The sequence below is a fragment of the Schistocerca gregaria genome, chromosome 3, assembly GCF_023897955.1.
Source record: "Schistocerca gregaria isolate iqSchGreg1 chromosome 3, iqSchGreg1.2, whole genome shotgun sequence".
Lineage (NCBI taxonomy): Eukaryota > Metazoa > Arthropoda > Insecta > Orthoptera > Acrididae > Schistocerca > Schistocerca gregaria.
This window is the reverse complement of record NC_064922.1, coordinates 327,900,876-327,923,935: the sequence shown is the minus strand read 5'-3', so window position 1 is coordinate 327,923,935 and position 23,060 is coordinate 327,900,876. Positions and strand designations below refer to the sequence as shown.

General features: G+C 40.8%; 1 protein-coding gene across 1 annotated transcript in view; it reads left to right on the top strand.

Annotated features, from left to right (window-relative positions):
- The window catches only part of LOC126354581 (serine-rich adhesin for platelets), a 381,497-nt gene that overhangs the window by 291,067 nt on the left and 67,370 nt on the right, over nucleotides 1-23,060 (top strand). The window contains exons 8-9 of the mRNA XM_050004327.1: nucleotides 8,837-9,062; nucleotides 20,767-20,949. Of these exons, the coding sequence (XP_049860284.1) occupies nucleotides 8,837-9,062; nucleotides 20,767-20,949 (409 nt within the window). The remainder of the gene's footprint in view (nucleotides 1-8,836; nucleotides 9,063-20,766; nucleotides 20,950-23,060) is intronic.

Sequence of the window (23,060 nt, the reverse complement as noted above, 5' to 3'; positions counted from 1 at the left end):
TAATCCTATACCACATTATTTACATTCATTCCGGAAACGTGTATTTACCATAGCCAAACTGCAATCCCACATACTTTTCCTCCGTTCCTGCTTAACCTTTGGAATTACGCCTAAAGGATTTACCTTAAAAGTTCCCATCTCTGGGTGCAATTCCCCCTTCGACCAATCTCTCCTGGACTTCCAGAACCTTCAATCCTTAGCCCTTACCCAACTTGTCCTGAATCTCTACACTACTTCATGTAACCACCACTCCCAACAGCTCCTATCTCTCTTCAAAGTCCTCCACCTCTCAAACCCTTGCTTGGGAACACACTCAGGAACATCATCCTAGGAGCCATCTGCAAACTTGTGTCCCATGCCACACACCACCTGAAAAAACTATCCACAGTGCTAGTGCAACACCTAAGAAGTAGGGTCCCTCTCCCTATCCCTCACAAACACCAACAACAACAGAACCATCAACAAACCCGCCTAATAGCCAACAAACCTAGCCTAGCCACCCTACTCCATCTCCCCATCCCAGCAAATACCCCACACTGACCAAATCTCAACTATATCCACAGTCAAATGCCACATATCATCAACCTCAATTCAGTTCTAAACCTCTCATCCAGATTCCTCTCTCCTCCAGAGACATCTGTTCTATCAAAAGGCTTAACCTTTAGCCCCACACCTAAATTCAACCACACTGCCCTTGTTAAAGATCGCCTCTCATCCACCCGGAACCTCAACTGCAAATATCACTTCACTACCCAAACACAGCCCCCAAACACTAGACCCAGTGTTGAACCTTGTCTAGAACAGTTCCGACCGCGTTCTCAAAGGGATCCTCCTCCCCTCCCCCAAAACCATCCCTTGAAGACATTCCAGGAATTTCTCACATCCAGTGTTGCCTCCCAGTCCTTCTTGAAGAACATCCCGACAACCCCCAACATCACCCCAGCTGAATCCCATGCCATTAAGGAGCTGAAAACAGACCGCTCTATTGTAATCCTCCCGGCAGATAAAGGCTCCACAACTGTGGTACTTGACCGTGTGGAGTATGTGGCAGAAGGACCGTGTCAACTCTCCGACACTTCAACCTACAAAACTGTTATCCAGGATCCCATTCCCTCCATCCAGACTCAGCTGCAGAAAATCCTAAAAATCCAAGGTCCCTCACAAGGCCTCACAACGGCTTCCATAGACTTACTCACTCCACCTGAGCCACGTACCCCTACCTTCTACCTATTACCCAAAATCCACAAAGAGAACCATCTTGGCCGTCCCATTGCAGCAGGCTTCAAAGCCCCAACAGAACGTATCTCAGCTCTGGTAGACCAACACCTCCAACCTATCACCCGCAGACTCCCATCCTACATCAAGGACACAAACCACTTCCTAGAATGCCTCAAATCCATTCCCACTCCTCTCCCACCTGAAACCTTTCTTGTCACCATAGATGCTACATCCCTTTACACAAACATCCCACACACCCATGGTCTCTCTGCCCTTGAGCACTACCTCTCCCAATGCCCACCCGAAGATCTTCCAGAAACCTCGTTCCTTATCACACTTACCAACTTCATCCTCACCCATAATTACTTCACTTTTGAAGGCCAGACCTACAAACAAATCAGGGGAACTGCCATGGGAACCAGGATGACTCCGCCCTATGCCAACCTCTTCATGGGCCGCATGGAGGAGGCTTTCCTGAAGACCCAACAGCTGCTTCCCCTGGACTGGTATAGGTTTATAGATGACATCTTTGTGGTCTGGACTCATGGTGAAGAAACACTACTTAATTTCCTCCATAACCTCAACTCCTTTTCGAATCTGAATTTCACCTGGTCCTTCTCCAAAACCCAAGCCACCTTCCTGGATGTTGACCTTCATCTTGTTGAAGCTCACATCCACATCTCTATCTATATCCAACCCACAAACAAACAACAGTACCTTCACTTTGATATCTGCCATCCATTCCACATCAAACACTCCCTTCCCTACAGCCTAGGTATTCGTGGCAAACGTATCTGCTCCAGTGACGGATCCCTCAACAATTACACCAATAACCTGACCAGTGCTTTCCTCTCCCGCAACTATCCTGCAGACCTTTTCCACAAACAGATCTCCCACGCCATACATTCCTCCCCGTCCAACAACAATGTTCTTACCCTCAGACCACACAGAAGCATCCCCCTTGTCACCCAATATTATCCTGGCCTCGAATACATCAATAAATTACTCCGCCAGGGATATGACTTTCTCAAGTCAGCCCCTGAAATGAGATCATCCCTTGACAAAATTCTCCCCACACCACCCAGAGTTGCCTTTCATTGCCCCTCTAACCTCCATAACATCCTTGTTAAACCCTACAATATTCCCAGACTACCTTCTCTACCCAACGGTCCCTACCCCTGTAACCGACACCGCTGCAAAACCTGCCACATGCATCCTCCCACAACCACCTACTCCAGCCCCGCTACTGGTAAAACATCCACAATTCAAGGCGGGCCACGTGTGAAACTACACATGTCATTTATCAGCTGACATGCCTGCACTGCACAGCCTTTTACATTGGTATGACAACAACTAAACTGGCTGAGCGCATGAACGGACACAGACGAACTGTCCGCCTAGGAGATGTCCAATACCCAGTAGCGGAGCATGCCCTCCAGCATAATTCTAGGGACCTAGGAACCTGCTACACCGTATGTGCCATTTGGCTTCTCCCACCCAACACCAGTCCCTCTGAACTGCGGAGATGGGAACTTGCACTCCAACACATCCTTTCATGCCGCCATCCCCCTGGACTGAACCTACGTTAAACAACCTCACTCCCATTTACTCCTCACTCCCATTTACTCTTTCCCTTTCCTCTTTAGCCATTCATGCATCTTTTCATCCTACATCTTTATACTATATACCTCTTTACTTCTGTATGCATCCTCTTTGGTTTGAAGCTGGCACAGTACTTACAGTAGAATATCTTTGGCTTCCCTCTGACAACCATGCCTCCATCCTTGCTACCCTCCTTGTTTTCCTTTCCCTGTTGCTTCATAACCTGGGTTGTGAGTAACTAAATCTGCTTTCCCCTCTTCCCTTTATTTCCCCTTCCTCCTCCCTGATGAAGGAACATTTAATCCGAAAGCTAGGAACATAAATTTTCGGTTGTTTTTTTGTGTATCTATCGGCTGTACTGAGCTGAGGTAAGTACTGGCCAGCCCCTCTATCTCTTTGTTAGTATTTGTTTCACATCTTTATATGAGATTTTCCATTAATTACTTATAGAAATTCTGTCAGTCTTACATATATAGAGAACAGTAATGGTCCTATTGTATTTCCCTGGGGGCGCTGCTGATGATATCCTTGTCTCTGATGAAAATTTGCTGTCGAGGACAGTGTACCTGGATGCTTTCCAGAAACCTAAGAATATGGAACATGCTTGTTGCCCTTCATCCATGTTTGCTGGGGATAATGTGAGAAAAGGGTAAGCTGAGTTTTGCATGAGGGACACTTTCTAAATCCACACTGATTTGTGGACAGATGCAATTTTGTCTCAAGAAAAGTTATTGTACTCAACTTAGAATATGTTAAATATTCTGCAGGTCCATTTTTACTCTTCTTTTACACAGGAGTCAAGGAATCACCTGCACTTTATCCAGTCACCTGCGACTTTTTCTCTGGGCAAGATATTTGTGACAAATCCAAATTAAATAGGGGCCTGTGCCGGAAAGTACTCTCTGTAAAAGTCTGCTGTATATCTGAATGGTCAACATAGCTAACTGCCACATGGAAGACCCTGGTTTGATTCCTCATACTGCCAGTGAGTTTTCCTTGGTGGTAGGACTATAACAGGGTGCACTCGGCCTCATGAGGCCAACTGAGGAGCTGCTTGACCAAGTCAGCTCCAGGTCATGAAAAGTGTCAGTAGCTGGGAAAGTGGTATGCTGAATCCATTCCTCTCCATACCACATCCAGTGATGCTACTGGCAGAGGATGATGGCAGTCGGTCAGTAACAATGGGCTTGCCAGGGCATGTGGATGGAGTTCATGCCTACTGTCTGTAAAACCAAATTGGGGTTCAGTTTGAATCTGGCAACTTACTTGTTTCAACTCTTTCAGTTGCTTCTTAACACCAGGGGTGCCTATTTCTATATCATTCATATAGGAGTATGTGCAGCATTCAAATGATGGTATTTCTGTATGATCCTCTTGTGTGAATGATTTCTTGAATGCGAAATTTAAAACTTAAGCTTTCATTTTATTGTCTTCTATTGCCTACAGCATACTGCTTGATGTATGACTGTGTCTTGTCAAATATTTCGGAGGTTCTGAGAATAATTTGACTCTCTACCTGCTTCTTGCTTTTTGTAGATGCATGAATTTCTACAAACTTTTTCCTATCAACATTGCCACGGGCTTTTTTTCCCCCACCTATGAGTACAACAATCATTATTTTCTCAGCATTTTCTTAATTTTGTTATTAAATCACAATGGGTCTTTTCCTTCCTACTTACTCTGCATGTCCTTCTCCAGGGCCCAATTTACAATCAGTTTAAACTTTGTCTGTAATTCCTCTATGTCCATCATATTGGCACTAAATGTAGGATGCTAAAAACTGCTTATCTGCCCTTTTTTGGCATAAATACTCTCTTCTAACCTTCTTGATGGAGTTATTAAATTCAGTAAGCATTGTCACTATGATGACACCATGATCACAAATCCTGTCTCTATACTTTCACTGCCCATAAGTTCAAATCTGTTTGTTGCTGCAATGTCTAAAATATTTCCAATGCATATGGTGTGTTGAGAAAATGTGTTCAGAACTGCTTCACAAGACTGTCTGTCTGTGCCACATGTAATGAATCCATTAACATCCCAGTCTATACTTGCTAGGTTTAAGTCACCTCCAACTAATATTGCATGATTGACATATTCCTGCACTATTGGACAAAGAATTTTTTTGAATGGTTGTACAGCTGTTATGGTGGAATCTATTGCCCAGTAAAAATATCCAATGTTTAATTTTATTTCACTTAGATCAGATACTTTTGTCCAGATAACTTCACAGTTAGACTTGAGTTCAGTCTCAATAGAGACAGTATTTTTTTTAATCCTGTGAACACTCCCCCACTTATGGTGTATAACCTGTCTTTCTGATGTATGTTCTGTGTCTCATTAAATATTTAGGAAGTTCTTAGAATTACTTGAGCGTGACACCTTTCCTGAAGGGCAGTAAATTTTGTAACTTTGTTATGAATGCTTCAAAAATGCACTGTTTTATTTTCACAGACAGAGTGCATTTACTGTATGTACAATTTGATTGTGATCACTGATCACTGCATATCAACTGGTGAGCATTCATCAACTGGTGAGCATTCGTCAGGGGACATCAAGCTATCGCCTAGAGTTAAAAATAATAAAATAAAATAAAAAATTCATTGCATAAGTACTTGGCTGCCTGAGTAGCTGCTTCCTGTCTGAAGTGCTCTCCTGACCTATCAGTGAGAATCCCACAGTTCTCTGCCACATAACGCAGCTCCAGACATCAGCAGCCAAGACCATCAACGAATCAATGCAGCCTTTGACTGATACCCTTCACTTGTCTCCAAACCGAAAGACCCCAGTCAGTTCTGGGTATGATACTGAAAATCATGAGTAAGGACTTTACCCCTTTTCCCAATTGTCTGTACAAACTGAGGATGAAAATAGAACCCAAGCAACAGGTATCATTAGTGCTAACAAGAGCCAAAGCCTGCAGACAACTTTCTATAGACACATGCAAGGCCTACTCCAAATCTGGAATGAGGCTCTGTGGTAGACATATCAAGCATATATTGGATTTCTTTCCAGCCCTGGAAACTATTTTCCTGATGGCCTCCATAACACACCTAACATTGGAACACCCGATGACTAGTAAACCTCTTGCTATGTGTTCCTGTGTGAATCTTGCTGAAGGAGTGGCCAACTGTCCACTCACAGCATGAACAGGTGAAGCCACACAGCCAGTCCTCACATAGACTTTCTGCCTCAAGCAACATGAATGCACTACAACCCACTGCTCACTCTGCAGTGACGGTGAATACCCTATGTTGGGTATGCTGTAAGGCACCTTGGTAGCAGAGACTGTGGTTATAACAAGTAACACCTGTGGTGGTGGCCTATGTGATGTGCCAGATTCTCCACACCCCCAGGGCAATAGGCTGCAGACAGCTGATTGTGGCCGACACTATCCTGAGCTGTTTGAAAATTGTGGCCAGCTCCTCATTATACAGCACACAGAATACACATGACCTATTCATCCTACTACAGCTAATTTGAGTATTAAACTGTAAAAACACTAGTTATTCTCTTGAAGTATCTCAAGTGACAGCTGGCACATGACTGTGGTGTCTCCAATGGTTGCTTTCTATTCTCCTGATGCATCACAAATGGCAGCTGGTGCCTGACTGATGTGGTTTGTTCAGTGCCTCAGCAGTTGGAAAGGTGCTGTTTGAGTCACCCCAGCATCAAGCAAGATGCATGCTGTGTTGTCCGCTTCTGGAGATAGGGGTGCGAATATAACACCTGTGGAGGCAGGGGTTGACGTGACATTCTCAGGTGGGAAGGGAATGATTGGTGCCAGTTCTGGAGCCCAACAGTTCATGGATCCCTGTTTGGAAAGCTATCTGGTATATGTAGTAACGTATCGGCCACAAGTTGTAGGTTGCGATTTCTGCTGTTGGGTGGATTGATCTTCCTTGTCAAGTATGTATAAAGGCTAGCTAATGGGTGGGGACCATCATTGACCACAAGTTGTATAAACATAACACTGAAGCCATGTGTGAACATCTGTTGTGCCTAGAGCCAAGGGTGTAGTCTGGATGAGATGCTCCATGGCCAGCAGCCTCAGACTCTGCTGCATCTCAAGCTTCCACTACCATGGACTGCCGCCACTCAACACAATGCTTTTATGTCTTGTATCCATAAACGTACACACTCAAGAATAGGGACAGCATTGTATTCATAGTGCTGTTATCTCTTGGGATTAGTAGGCAAAATAAAATTATCAGTAATTTGCAGTCTGTTTCTAAGCGGAACTTGGAAATGAAAAAATAAAGGTGGAACTTCTTCATATCATAAACATGCCCTTTGAAATACATGGATTGTGTCTTCTGGTCAGGGTATTGCAAGATATTCTGATTAGCAGTATTTGTTACTTAATTTAACATTAACAGGTGCATATGTAGATCCACTTCTCTCAAGCTTACACATTGTGGACATGCCAAAAACAAAATCAAGGAAGTTTGTGTATGATGATAACTGGATACTTGCAACAAGGTCTACCTCAATTGAACCGTCAGAAGAAATCCTAAAGGAGGATCTAGATGTAATGAGAAAGTACTTTTACAAATTGAGACTCCAACCAAATGCCACCAAAATGGAGGTTTCCTGCTTCCACATAAATAATAATCATCAAAAGAAAACTGACATACAGTTTGAAAACACTACACTGACTCATAATAAAACACCAAAATACCTTGGGGTAACCCTTGATAGAGGTCTATCTTAGAGAGAGCATCTAACAAAAACAGCAAACACAATAAAAACAAGAAACATCATCATTCAAAAGCTATTTGATACAAAATGGGGAGCATTGGTGTCCACCCTACATTCTTCTGCTCTGGGCCTTGTCTTCTCAGTCACTGAATATTGTGCCTCAGTTTTGTTACACAGCCCATATGCACAAAAGACAAATGCCCAACTAAATAATACCATGAGAATTGTTGCTGGTGTCATTAAATTAGATGCAGGCAATAGTGCCAAACTTACTTAGATGTGCAGTCTTTTCACTGACTGGAGATGTTGATATTGATTTTCCTAGTGATCCTGTTGTTTCTGTAGCAGTGCTGCCAGCTTCTTGTATCAATCTTCTTGCCATGAGGAATTTCAGCATCTGTGGTATACATTTTTGATAGAACTTTTCCTCATTGCCACTAATAGCATCTATTTCGAAAAGGGGTGTACTACACCAGAGTTTACATGCACATACACAAAAAAGTATGAAACAAGTTCAAAACTTTGAATGGTGAGGTCATCATTAGTGCAGAATAATCAAGACGCAGATGTTAAATCAGTCTGAGAGAGCAAACCAATCCAGAGAATGAACAAGTTGTGTAGTCCCAAACAATAAGACAAAACTGCAAGCAGTTCTATAGGCATGGAGGTACAGAGCTAGTGGCTACTTGCAGCTGTGTTGATGAATGACTATGAGGTTAGTCCACATTATGCTTTGCTATGGGAGTGATTCTGAATGCTGTGCCATTTGTAAGACATTTAGCTCCATGTGTTTGGCAGGTTGTGTGACCTGCTATTGGGCTTGGGTACAAGAATTTCATGTTCTCCACTTCTAATTATTTATTTGTATCAATAGATTTAATATATTATCACCTCAGCACTACAACTACTGCTCTTCTTTTATTTACATTTCATTTCTCCTGTTAGCAAATAAAGTATTTCCCATACTTGACATACATGTTGAAGAATGCTAGGAGAGCAACTGAAATATTATGAAAAACAACAACAGCTACAAACCTGAAAATCCAGGGATTATATATATTTTTAGAAAGCCTGAAAAGTAATTACAGACTTTTTATTCTCATTAATATTTTACAGCACTTGTAATTTTGTCATTGTTGTTTTATTTTTATTTCTCTTTTATATTCTTCTACTTTATCTTTCTTTAATTAAGTGCTTCCTTGTGCAATTATTTGTTGATATATTCATATGTTTTTAACCAAGCACCCTGTTGTATCCATTCTCTAAAGTAAAAATCACACAATATTTATGTAGCCTCTGTATTTGTTTATTGCAGGTTCTGCCATTTACAGAACAGCCAGAGTGCAGGATTAAAAGCAAACAAAGACTGGAAACAAATTGAATATGAATGGGAACAGGCTGAAAAGGAAGAAGAAGAAATGAAGAAACATTCCCAAAGAATTCTCAACCGAGTAAATGAGTGCTCCATCACAGGTTCACGCACAGTGATACATCTTGGCGAGAATGGCATTACGACATGCATTGAGAAAATAGCTCAGAATGTAATTACAAATCTTTCATACATATTAACACAGACATGTAAATTGTGGATTCATAATTTTCACTTTGTTTATTATGGCCGCAAACAGAAGTACCATCTCTACCCATTGCATTCCAGCATAAATAGCAATTACAATTTGGCTGAAGAAGAACAGTCAGCATCCGACATGATATACAAAAGCTCAGTGCACAGCTCTGTCAGTTGAAACTTGGAGCTGTTAATTGAAAGAAAAGCTCTGCACTTGAAAGCATGAAGTCGCACAATGCTAATAACAGTAATAATCTTTAAATAAATTGTATTTTTGATAATTTTTTCCCCCAGAGCAGAGTTCTACAGTGATATTTATTCTACTGATATGAACTCATACCATAATTCTGCAAACTATAAACTACCCTCAGAATTGCATATATCCACTGCAGTTAATAAAATCTTTCGCTGAAACCTGGGAGAAGATTCCCCTATTAGTGATGTTATATGTTATGGTGTTATTTTATTTTGATATATTACTAACTTCTCAAAACCCCATATCAGAATGATGCATGAAGCACAGAGACATGTAATGGGAGACAGCATTCACAGAAACTTCAGAGTTCTCACTCTTTTTCTAGCTAAAGTACACACATTCACATATGTGTGCGCGCGCGCACACACACACACACACACACACACACACACATAAATGGAAGAGCCAGGTGGAGATGTAGAGGGAAAAAGAGGGTGGAGAGGTTTAGAAAAGAGTGGGATGGATGAAATGAGAGGGGGCAGGGGGTAGAAAGAGAGAATGCCCACATGCAACCATTCTATCTCTCTTTCCTTCACCAACCCTCTCTCTCCGCCTACAACCATCACTCTCCTCTCTCTCCCCACTCCTTTGACCCCCCCCCCCCCCCTCACTCTCTCTCTCTCTCTCTCTCTCTCTCTTTTCTCTCTCTCTCCCTCCCCTAGCCCCCCCCCCCCCCCCCCATACTGCTTACTACCCCTCTCCCTTTTGGATGACCATCCCACATGAATGTTCCTTATGATCCTTCCCTCATTTCCGTCATTTGTGGAGATCACCATTCTCCCTTTTCATCACATTGCACTGTTCTTTAAGAAAGAGAAGAAAATACAAGAAATGAGGTTCTGGACAGGCTGACACACCAAAAGGCCAAGAAAAAGGAGCATCTACATCCTGCATACCTCACAATGTTGTACGCTGCACTTATTATGGCAGTGCCCTCTGTGCCAACAGTATTCTCCTCCATTACACATCCTACAGCAAGCCTTCAGGTCCGATCAACTGTGCCTTCTCCCATGATGGTTGGGGGTTCTTTCTTGCTGCTTCCCCCACACCCGCTTTGGGAGCAACAACTCCTCACCCTTGGGGGCACCAATCCCCATCCTCCAGGTGGAGACTCATCACCCTTGTGTGGCTTCTCACGTCAGGAAGGGGTCCTTTGGGACACTCCCCTCTGAGGTTTTTGCTGGTCTGCAACAGGATACCAGCAAGTCACTGAAGAAGCCACAGTCCGCTTGTTGCAGGGCTTCACAATCTTCTTCAGTCCCAGAAACTAATTCAGGGAAGCCCTCCTGGTTATCCAAACCCCCTAAAGAAAAGAAAGACAAAAAGAAGTGTCCCAAGACAAAGAAAATTCTGGTGACCCCCACACCATGGATTCCACACGTTGTCATTCTGTGGCCATGGAAATAATCACAGTGGCCCCTGAGGCTCCAGATCACACCACACAATGTGTCTCAGGTGATCCTGGGACATAACCTGCATTCTTGGTCACTTCGCATCCTCACAGCTCAGCAACACCATTATTCTCCAGAGAAATTATAGTTATTTTTTCTACCACCTGGCTGAGCTACAACGTCTCTTAAGATCCTGCCCTGCTTTTTGTATTGCCCTTAGGAAACTTGGTTTCCAGCATTGCAGACTGCTGCCACTCATGGCAGCCAGGGATATTTTAAGGACTGTGCCGGTAATGATAGATTGTCGGGTGGAGTTTGCACATATGTTACAAATTCTGTATATAGCAAACTTGTGCGTCTTCATGCAGCTTTGGAGGCCATGGCTGCTCAGATAACAGCATTTCAGGATTTTACCACTTGTAAAGTTTATCTCCCTCTTGATGGTGAAGTTCCTTAGAACATACTGTCTGTATTGGTTTCTCAGCTCCACCTAATCTTCCTAATTGTGGGTGACTTCAGTGCTCATAGCCCTTTGTGAGGTGGAACCACAGTTACTGGCAGATTTCAACATCTGTCTCTTGAATGATGGTGCTGCCACTCACTTCATTATGGCACATGGAACTTAATTGGCCATTGATCTTCCTATCTGCAGTCCTGGTCCCCTCCCATCCATCCACTGGAGGGTCCACAGTGACTTGTGTGGTAGTCACCATTTCCCAATATTCCTGTCTCCCCCTCGACATTACTTTTGTGGATGCCCATGTCGATGTGCTCTCCACAATGCTGGATGGGATGCTTTCACCTCCACTGTTGTTCTGAGCTTCCCTGCAAATGGAGGCACTGAAGCATCTGTCCAGAATCCAACAGCAGCCATTGTATTAGCAGCCAACTTAGTGACCCCCTGTTCTTTCGGATGCCCCCCATCGAAATGGATGGAACTCAGAAACTGATGAGGCTGGACAGGTTTTCAAGTGCCATAAGTGGCATCCATTTCTTGAGCATCTTGTTGCCTTTAAAAGCTCTATGCCCACATCCACCACTTAATAAAATGAAGGAAGAATGCTGGGAACAGTACATTTCAACCATTAGATCATGTATGCCCCCTTCGCATGTTTGGGTCCTTTATGCATACCACATCCATAAAAAATACTCAAGCACCTCTCAGTGGATTATCAATGTCATCTCCTTACCATCTGTAACTGTATCTGGAGTAAGGGAGAACTCCCATTTCAGTGGTGGGAGATCATCATCATCCCGGTATTGAAACCGGGTAAGCATACCCTAGAAATGGACAGCTATTGCCAAATTAGTCTCACTAATGTTCTCTGTAACCCAATTAGTCTCACTAATATTCTCTGTAAGTTTTTCAGATGCATGGTGAGCCAGCAGCTGTGTTGCCTCCTTAAGTGTCAGGGCCTTTTGGGTCCAACTGAAGATAGTTTTCGCCAAGTTTGTTCCATTGCTCATAATTTGGTTTGTCTGGAGTCTGCCATCTGGACATCTTGTGACCATGGTTAATACTTTATTGCTTCTTTGACATACAAATTCACATGGTGACATCTTATCTTTGCTACATTATATGAGTAGGGTCTCTGTGGCCCACTTCCAATTCCAATTTTTTTCCAGAATTTCTTGTCACACCATACTTTCCATGTTCGAGTTGATGCTTCTTACAGTACGCTCGTCGCCCCCTCCCTCCCTCCCCATATCCAAGAGAATGGTGTCCCGCAGGGCTCTGTAATAAGTGTCCCTCTCTTATTTGTAGCCATCAGTCATCTAGCAGCAGCTGTAGGGTCTTTAGTATCACTCTCCTTGTATGCCAATGATTTTTTGCTCCTCCGGTATTGCTGAACCCCTACAGCAGGACATCATTCTAAAGGTGCAGTCATGGGCCCTCACTCACAGCTTTTAGTTTTCTTCCATCAAAACTCTTGTAATGCACTTCTGTTTCCATTCCTCTGTGCATCCACAACCAGGACTTTACCTCAATGGGCTATTACTCAGTGCCGTGGAGACTTATTGCTTTTTTTGGAACTGGTCTGTAATGCCCAGATGATGTGGCTTCGCCATCATCACCAACTTAAGCAAAAGTTCTGGCTACAACTTAACACACTTGGCTGCCTCAGGAACACCCACTGGGATGCAGACCACACTACAGATGCATTCATAAACAACAAAGAACTTATGATTACCAAAGAAATTAATTGCTAATACTAAATATACAAATTAATACTTTCACAATTGTAGAACACTAAAATAAATGTATGTCTGGGACATTGATTTATAATGAGTTACAATTTAACAATATTTTATTGGATAATCAGTCAGTATCAAAAAAGCAGTGTTACTGAAATTGGCTCATTCAGCAGGTGTTCCGTAACTTTTGGATATATGAGGGGGGACCCAAAAGAAACTGGATTGTTGTCATAAAAAATTTATTGATGAACCTTTTTACAAAATTACTTCAAAATACTCTCCATTACATGCGATGCATTTGTCAAGTCTCTTTTCCCATGTTTGAAGCATGTTTGGAACTCTTCAAGTTTGATATTGTCCAGTGCCCTTTGCGAAGCTGTTTTTACCACCTCTACATCGCCATAATGCTCCGCTATTAATGTTTTTTTCATTCGTGGAAATAGGAAAAAGTTGTACGGGGCTAGTTCCAGCAAATACAGAGCGTGGGGAACGACAGACCACCTCTGAGATGCCAAACCAAATAGTGGGTTACTCGTAAGGCCATATGTGCTGGAGCGTTGTGATGCACAAACCAGTCATCTGATTGCCAAAGTTCTGAGCGTTTTCTCCTCACATCCTCTCGCAGACACCTTAAAACATCCAAGTAAAAGTGCTGGTTAACAGTCTGGCCAGGGGGTATGAATTCCCGATGCACAATTCCACGAACATCAAAAAAGACAATGATCATCGTCTTCACATTTGACCTCACTTGCTTGCCTTTTTGTGGTCTGGGAGAGTTGGGAGTCCTCCGCTGGCTTCATGCTTGCTTGGTTGCTGGGTCATACCCATAACACCAACTCTCATCCCCTGTAATGACTTTGTTCAAGAAGTTTGGATCACATGCAATCTCTGTTTTCAAGTCCTGACACACATTCATGCAGATGGTTTTTCTCTCCTGTGTGAGAAGGCATGGAACAAATTTAGCAGCAACACGTCTCAAGTGCAAATCCTCACTCAAAATCCGCTGGCGCTAGCTCCAACTGATTTCTGTCTCTCCTGAAATTTGGTCTTTCATTTGGCGATGATCCTCATTGATCTTTTGGTGGACCTTTTCAATGTTCTCCTCATTTCGCGATGTTGAAGGGTGTCCAGAATGATCTTGGTCTTCAACACACATCTCACCACGTTTAAAGTGCCCAAGCCACTTGAAAACGTGTGTGCAGCTCATAGCATCCTCCTGGAAAGCTTCCTGAAGCATTTGGTGTGTCTCCTTTGCAGTTTTTTTAAGCAGGAAACAAAATTTCACACACCTTTTTTGTTCTCTTAAAGTTGCCATAACGACTTCACAAAGGTAACCTGCCAACAGTCAGAGAAACACAATACCACACTTGCACGTTCAGCTCTACACTGACGCCGTCTGCACAGCTGTTTCATGAAGGTCTCTAGTAACACCATCTAGCATGAGAACCCTGCACTACGTCTATGAGTGGTAGCGCCCTCGGAGTCCGATTTCTTTTGGGTCTCCCCTCATATACATTGTTGTACCTGACAGTGCTCCAATATCACAGTTTAAGTAAGTAAAGTCTCACCCTTGTTCCCAGAAAAGAAAATATATTGTTGTGCTACAGAGAAAACAATATCTCAGTGACAGAAGACATTACCAAGCAATAAATGCTAGTTGACACAAATGTACATAAGTTTGTGTATACTGTTGACCAAATTTTAAAAGAATAGGTGGTTCTTGTTGTATGAGTGCCTCAATACCACTGCACCCTAAGTCCAACCAAACTGATATGTTGTTGTTGTTGTCTTCAGTCCTGAGACTGGTTTGATGCAGCTCTCCATGCTACTCTATCCTGTGCAAGCTTCTTCATCTCCCAGTACCTACTGCAACCTACATCCTTCTGAATCTGCTTAGTGTATTCATCTCTTGGTCTCCCTCTATGATTTTTACCCTCCACGCTGCCCTCCAATACTAAATTGGTGATCCCTTGATGCCTCAGAATATATCCTGCCAAGCGATCCCTTCTTCTGGTCAAGTTGTGCACCCAAATTTCTCTTCTCCCCAATCCTATTCAATACTTCCTCATTAGTTATGTGATCTACCCATCTAAACTTCAGCATTCTTCTGTAGCACCACATTTCGAAAGCTTCTATTCTCTTCTTGTCCAAACTATTTATTGTCCATGTTTCACTTCCATACATGGCTACTCACCATACAAATACTTTCAGAAATGACTTCCTGACACTTAAATCTATACTCGATGTTAACAAATTTGTCTTCTTCAGAAACGCTTTCCTTGCCATTGCCATTCTACATTTGATATCCTCTCTACTTCGACCATCATCAGTTATTTTGCTCCCCAAATAGCAAAACTCTTTTACTACTTTAAGAGTCTCATTTCCTAATCTAATTCCCTCAGCATCACCCGATTTAATTTGACTACATTCCATTATTCTCTTTTTGCTTTTGTTGATGTTCATCTTATATCCTCCTTTCAAGACACTGTCCATTCCGTTCAACTGCTCTTCCAAGTCCTTTGCTGTCTCTGACAGAATTACAATGTCATCGGTGAACCTCAAAGTTTTTATTTCTTCTCCATGGATTTTAATACCTACTCCGAATTTTTCTTCTGTTTCCTTTACTGCTTGCTCAATATACAGATTGAATAACATCAGGGAGAGGCTGCAACCCTGTCTTACTCCCTTCCCAACCACTGCTTCCCTTTCCTGTCCCTCAACTCTTATAACTTCCATCTGGTTTCTGTACAAATTGTAAATAGCCTTTCGCTCCCTGTATTTTACCCCTGCCACCTTTAGAATTTGAAAGAGAGTATTCCAGTCAACATTGTCAAATGCTTTCTCTAAGTCTACAAATGCTAGAAATGTAGGTTTGCCTTCCCTTAATCTTTCTTCTAAGATAAGTCGTAAGGTCAGTATTGCCTCAAGTGTTCCAGTATTTCTACAGAATCCAAACTGATCTTTCCCGAGGTTGGCTTCTACTAGTTTTTCCATTCATCTGTAAAGAATTCGAGTTAGTATTTTGCAGCTGTGGCTTATTAAACCGATTGTTCAGTAATTTTCACATCTGTCAACACCTGCTTGCTTTGGGATTGGAATTATTATATTCTTCTTGAAGTCTGAGGGTATTTCGCCTGTTTCATACATCTTGTTCACCAGATGGTACAGTTTTGTCAGGACTGGCTCTCCCAAGGCTGTCAGTATTTCCAATGGAATGTTGTCTACTCCGGGGGCCTTGTTTCGACTCAGGTCTTTCAGTGCTCTGTCAAACTCTTCACGCAGTATCATATCTCCCATTTCATCTTCATCTACATCCTCTTCCATTTCCATAATATTGTCCTCAAGTACATCACCCTTGTATAGACCCTCTATATACTCCTTCCACCTTTCTGCTTTCCCTTCTTTGCTTAGAACTGGGTTTCCATCTGAGCTCTTGATATTCATACAAGTGGTTCTCTTTTCTCCAAAGGTCTCTTGAATTTTCCTGTAGGCAGTATCTATATTACCCCTAGTGAGATAAGCCTCTACATCCTTACATTTGTCCTCTAGCTATCCCTGCTTAGCCATTTTGCACTTCCTGTCGATCTCATTTACTGCATTTTTATATTTTCTCCTTTCATAAATTAAATTCAATATTTCTTCTGTTACCCAAGGATTTCTACTAGCCCTCATCTTTTTACCTACTTGATCCTTTGCTGCCTTCACTACTTCATCCCTCAAAGCTACCCATTCTTCTTCTACTATATTTCTTTCCCCTGTTTCTGTCAATTGTTCCCTTATGCTCTCCCTGAAACTCTGTACAACCTCTGGTTCTTTCAGTTTATCCAGGTCCCATCTCCTTAAATTCCCACCTTTTTGCAGTTTCTTCAGTTTTAATCTACAGTTCATAACCAATAGGTTGTGGTCAGAGTCCACATCTGCCCCTGGAAATGTCTTACAATTTAAAACCTGGTTCCTAAATCTCTGTCTTACCATTATATAATCTATCTGATACCTTTTAGTATCTGATATACAGTTGCATAAAAGAAGTGACTGTTAAAGGCTAAGCAAAAACATTTGTGTATTTTAAAACAGAGAAAAGGAGTAATGTCAGTGCTAATTCTTCAATGCAATGGAAACTTGAAAAGATTGTGACACAAATTGGGACTGACAGAGGAACATTTATTACTTATAACCATAACAATACTTTGTGTACTTTTCAAAGCTCGAAAGTTTTAATATGTAAAATAACATTAAGTGTGCAAACTAATAGTAGGCTACAGAGTGATATGTATAAACAAATGACATTGAGTGTCACATTTGAGGAAAAGTGTAGTTGTTGTCACCAGTAGTGTCATAGCAAAGAACTTGAAACTTTCAGCACAGGTCAGGAGCATGTACAGGAACTATCCCTCAAGTTTAAAAGAACAGTGGATCATGCACTGGGTAGATATGTATCCAGTAGAACAGTTCATAATGTGATGAAACCTCCATGATATGCAGCCACTGCAAAGAAACTTCTAAAGAAACAGAAATTACTGTAAAATAGGTGTAAAACAAAGCATAGGGAAGATAGAGAGGCTGAATTAAACATGTTTGGCTGTATTGAGAACAATGCATGAAATGTGTTTTGCTGTCTTGAGAGCAATGCATGATGTATTCAATGACTACTATAGCAGAATACTGTCAAATGACATTTCACAAAATCTAAAGAAGTTTTGGTCAGGTATAAAAGCTGTTATGGGCACCAAAGTTAGTGTCCAATCGATAGTGAATGAGACAGGAACTGAAATTGAGGGTAGCAAAACAAAAGCTGAAATGCTTAACTCTGTTTTCAAATGTTCCTTTACTAATGAAAACCAAGGAGAATTGCCCTAATTTAATCCTCATACAATGGAAAAGGTGAATGAAATAACTATTACTGTCAGTGGTGTTAAGAAACACCCGAAATTGTAAAAACTGAACAAAGCTCCAGGCCTCAATGGTATCCATGTCAGTTTCTACAGTGAATTTGTAACTGAGTTAGCCCCCCTTCTAACTATAGTTTATCGTAGATCCCTCGAGCAAAAAACTGTGCCCAGTTCTTCAAAAAATGTACAAGTCACACCTGTCCACAGAAGGGTTGTAGAAGTGATCCACAAAACTACAGTCCAATATCCTGGACATCAATTTGTTGTAGAATCTTAGAACATATTCTGAGCTCAAATGTCATGAGACATCTTGAACACAATGACCTTCTCAGTCCCATCCAGCGTGGATTTCAAAAACACCGATCATGTGAAAACCAAGTCGCACTATTCTCACATGACGTACTGAAAGCTTTGGATCAAGGCAACCAGGTAGATGCAGTGTTACTTGATTTTTGATAAGGTTCTGACTCTGTACCATGCTTATGCTTATTCTCAAAAGTATGATCATAAGGGGTATCAAGTGAAATTTGTGACTGAATTGGGGACTTTTCAGCAGTGAGGACAGAGCATGTTATCTTGGATGGAGAGTCATCATTGATGTAGAAGTAACTTTTGGTGTGCCCCAGGGAAGTGTGTTGGAACTTTTGCTGTTCATGTTGGATATTAATGACCTTGCAGACAATATTAGTAGTAAAATCAAACATTTTGCAGATGGTGCAGTTAGCTATAATAAATTACTATCTGAGAGAGCTGCATAAATATTCAGTAATATCTTGATAAGATTTCAACGTGGTGCAGTGATTGACAGTTTGCTCTTAATGTTCATAAATGTAAAGTTTTGAACTGCAAAAAGTGAAAAAACATAGTATCCTATGACTATAATACCAATTAGTCTCTGTTGGAATTGGCCATTCATACAAATACCTGGGTGTAACACTTTTTAGGGACATGAAATGGAATGACTACATAAGTTCAGTCATAGCAAACTTTGGTTTATTGGAGAATACTGGGGAAATGTGATCAGTTTACAAAAGAGATTGCTTTCAAATCAGCTGTGTGACTGGTTCTAAAATATTGCTCAAGTACCAGGTAGGACTAACAGGGGATATTGAAACTATACAGAGAAGGGCAGCCTGAATGGTGACAGCTTTGTTTAATCTGGGGGAGAGTGTCACAGAGATACTGAAGTAACTGAACTGTCAGGTTCTTGAAGACAGACATTAACTATCATGAGAAAGTCTATTAACAAAGTTTCAAGAACCAGCTTTGAATGATTACTCTAGGAATATACTATAACCCCTACATATCACTTACATGCAGATTCTGAGGATAAGATTGGAATAATTACTGCACACACAGAGATGTTCAAACAATCATTCTTCCTGTGCTTTCTAGGTGAATGGAACAGGAAGAAACACCAAACACTATAATAACTGCTACAGTGGGACGTACCCTCTGACCTGCACCTTGCAGTGGTTTGCATAGTATAGATATATTCCAGTATCAAACACTTTAGTTGGATTACATGTACAGGTTACTTCAACATTGGCCTTTATAATGAGAAATGAAGCTCCTTTTTTATGGAAAATTCATGAGATTCAGTGAGTGTTGGATCTAGCAGAACCATCAACTGAATTTTTTTAACTGAGTTTATTCATTCCAATCAATGTTAATAATTGTTGCAAATTACTGGAACGCAAATCTGTTTCTGTTTTGCTTTCTATAATAAATTGAACTTCACGTAGTAACAATGATAAACAACATGGTTGTGTCCCCCAGGATCTTTAATTTGGAGTTGATTTTATTTTTATTTGGCTCTGTGAATTATGTTATTTGCAAGAGTTGTATATGTAATTTCAAACAAATCAAGCAATGCAGTAATACTGCATATTTTCTATATATGTGAAATTTTACATACAGATACAAATTTGGTTATGTCCTCTGGACACTTGGTAGAATTTATATTGTCAACAATATTGGTACAAGGAAAGTAATATATGAATAATATTACACGAGATTCTTTAAATATGGATAATAATTTAATTAGTAGAGGTTGTTGTTATTATCTGAAATGTAAGTTTCACTTAATAGTAAAGTTAATGTTAAGACTATTTCATAGCACTTAAATGTGAGTAATTTTAAACATTTTCAGAAGGTGACTGTCAACATCCATTAAGTAATGTATTAAATGCATATTTGAACCATCAGCTGTTTTTAATTTAAACCCAAATATCTACCGGTTCCAGTACTGAGTACTGCTCTGTATGCATTTAGTATTCGTATGTTTGCTTTTAAACTCATTTGTCATGTGTTTACGTTCATGGCATGCACTGCACATTATAAGTAATGAATAATGCAATGTGGTGGCTTAAAACATTGTAACGCTCATCCGTGAAGATAGTCCAAGACTGAAACTGGTAGATATTTGGGTTTAAAATAAAAACAGCTGGTGGTTCAAACATGCATTTTATACATTAATATCATTTTATTGAAACATGTGCAGTATTAAGTTTCATTCTTGTAAACTGTTTGTGTTAATAAATCTTCAGGTTGTTGCAGGCAAGAAATGCATATAGCAAGGATTTAGCATTCCTTATATAGAAATGTTTGTATGGTTTGAAGTGCGTATTGTGAAAAGCTCAGGTGTTTAAAATGCAACACAACATTAAATCATGTAATTATTTTGACATTCACCATTGTTTCTCCATCCAGCAAAACATTTTTCAGTAGAGTTGATGCAACAGAGTTTTTTTTATTACAATAATAATACCTGTGCCTTGATTTATTATTTTACAAATGCTGTTGTTGCCACGTTATACAAGATATTATCCTCAGACTACCGAGTTCTCTTGATTTCATGATGTAAAATTCACTGTTATACTAAGATGAACAGCCAGAACATTTCATTGTCTAGAGGTTATAATTTGAAGTCTTTTCCTAATGCAGGGAACTGAGCTTACAGCAAAAAGATGTGCTGGGAGAGAATTGCAGCAGCAGCAGCATCAGGATGTAACAACAGTCATTGTTGAAGTCCATCAAAGTGAAACACCTGATGAAGATACAGAGCAAGTGCCCATATGCCCACCACCACCTGCCCCACCAGTAGCACCACTGTTGCTAAGTGACACGGTAAGCTTTTTTTACGAAGCTATGTCTCTTGACAGTTACGTATGTGAAAGACCGTATTTTGTATTGAGCTGTGGGAATTGAAAAGTCACTGCATAAGCCTTAGAATTGATTTTTAATCAAACACTTGGAGCAAAATGAATAAGTGTACAAATGTTCAGGATTGCCAGGAATAGGAATCATGGTGAGAACTGTCAGTGTTATTGGCATCTAGGATGTTGGGATACAATCTTCATGATGAATTATGCTGGCCTTTCTTGGAAATGCAGTGATTGCCACTAACACCATATAATACTGAAAGAAGAGTAGCTACTTGTGAAACTTTGAGGTGATTTGGGAACAGCACAAGAACAGATAGCACAGTTGCAGTTTGCAGTAGTAATATTAGAGCTAAATTAGAGGACAGGATTACAATCAAGCCTTGAAATGAGTGAAAAGGTTTAGGAGATGTTGCAAGTCTGATACATTCAGTCGAGCTATCTTCAATAATTTCAGTACTCTGAAGGCCAGCAACAAAAGCATATGAACAACCCATCAATTTCAGATGTTATTCAACAGTAAAGGCCATTAGACCCAAGCTAAGGCTAGACAGAAAGGTGTTCAGAATACCAAGAAGGCCTTATTGTTGGGTAGTAGTCGTGGGAGGGAACTGTTAGGACTGGTGCAGAGTAATTTGGGGAAGATTATCAGATAACTAGCATTTTGGAGTCAAGTACAGAGCTCAAGATGTAGAAAACAAAAATTATTACATACTAACTGGTGGTGGAAGCACCAGTGTGGACTGTAACTTCAGTTATACAATTGGGGATGACATCATACATGATATTGAGAATACTTCTCTCACTAATGTGAAGATCATGTCAATCTGTGAGTGGTGTGATAAGCCCTGAATGAACAGTTGTGAAACGTTTTAATTCAGAGCTTCAAAAATAGCTCTGGAGTGATGGTGTGACTGATGCAAGACAGTTGTATCACACACAGCATAGATTGCATCTAAATGCTTGTGATAAGAGGTTATTAAGGTGGCTAACTATCAAGTGTGTCCAGTCTGACCAATGCAGTATCCATCCCATTTAAGTGCTTTCCAATTATTTTTCCTAGGCATTTTTAAGGGATATTAGCCCACAAAATATAACTGCAAAGCAAATATAGTTATTCCAAACAGCTATTAGCACAGTGCCATACTGCAGCAAGTACAGTGTCACGTATATTAAAGAACACTTCTTCAGTACCTTCCTTCAAAATCTCAGAACCTTCATCAGTAAGAAGGATGCTCCCTAATATCCATAGAAAAGTGAAAGGCAGTTGTGTTGTGGTTTTTGGAACATTATATGCAAATCAGAGTGTATACACCCCAGGAAATCTGGGCGAAACCCGGTAATCTTTTCACCTGGGATAAAACTGGGAAAAACTAGTTTCAAATTAAGTTTTTTTAGTTTCAAATGGTAAGAACTGATACTCCAATAAAGAATTTTACTTTAGCCCACTACTTCAGAACAGTTTTGATGAACATGGTGACATAATTGTTCACATTTTCTAACAGGCCATTGGAAAATTTTATGAATAGTGGTTTGAAAAACATTACTTTCAAAGTAAATTTCCTTTTACATAAGATGAATTGTGTTACGCTTCTGAATATGTGATGAATTTCTTAAATACAGAGCATTTGACTCTCATTCAAAGTGTAACACTTTGAAGACAAGCCACTTAGAAAAATTTTATTGGCATATTTGCGTTTGATGTACCTTAAAGGGTAACACAACCAAAAAGACAAATATTGTATGTGAAAGCTTTGTTTTTTTTGTAACCATACTATATGTGCATGAATTCAAACTATGCACTTTCCCTGTCTGCATGTTTGCACTACTTAACAGCGATGTTGGTATTGGCTGACTGCATCACTTGTCCAATGCTCTGAGTATCTGCTGTTATTTGCTGGTGAGGTTACATGACGTGAGCTATGATTGGCTGACAAAAGCATATCGCAAATTCGATTTCACTGTGTTTGGTTCTCGGTGTAAGCCTTCTGTCTGCATCTGCGGCGGAGGAATTTCACGGGTGCGCTCCCGACGGATTGTTGCTATCACTGGGTTCCATGCTGCGCTAAGTTGGTA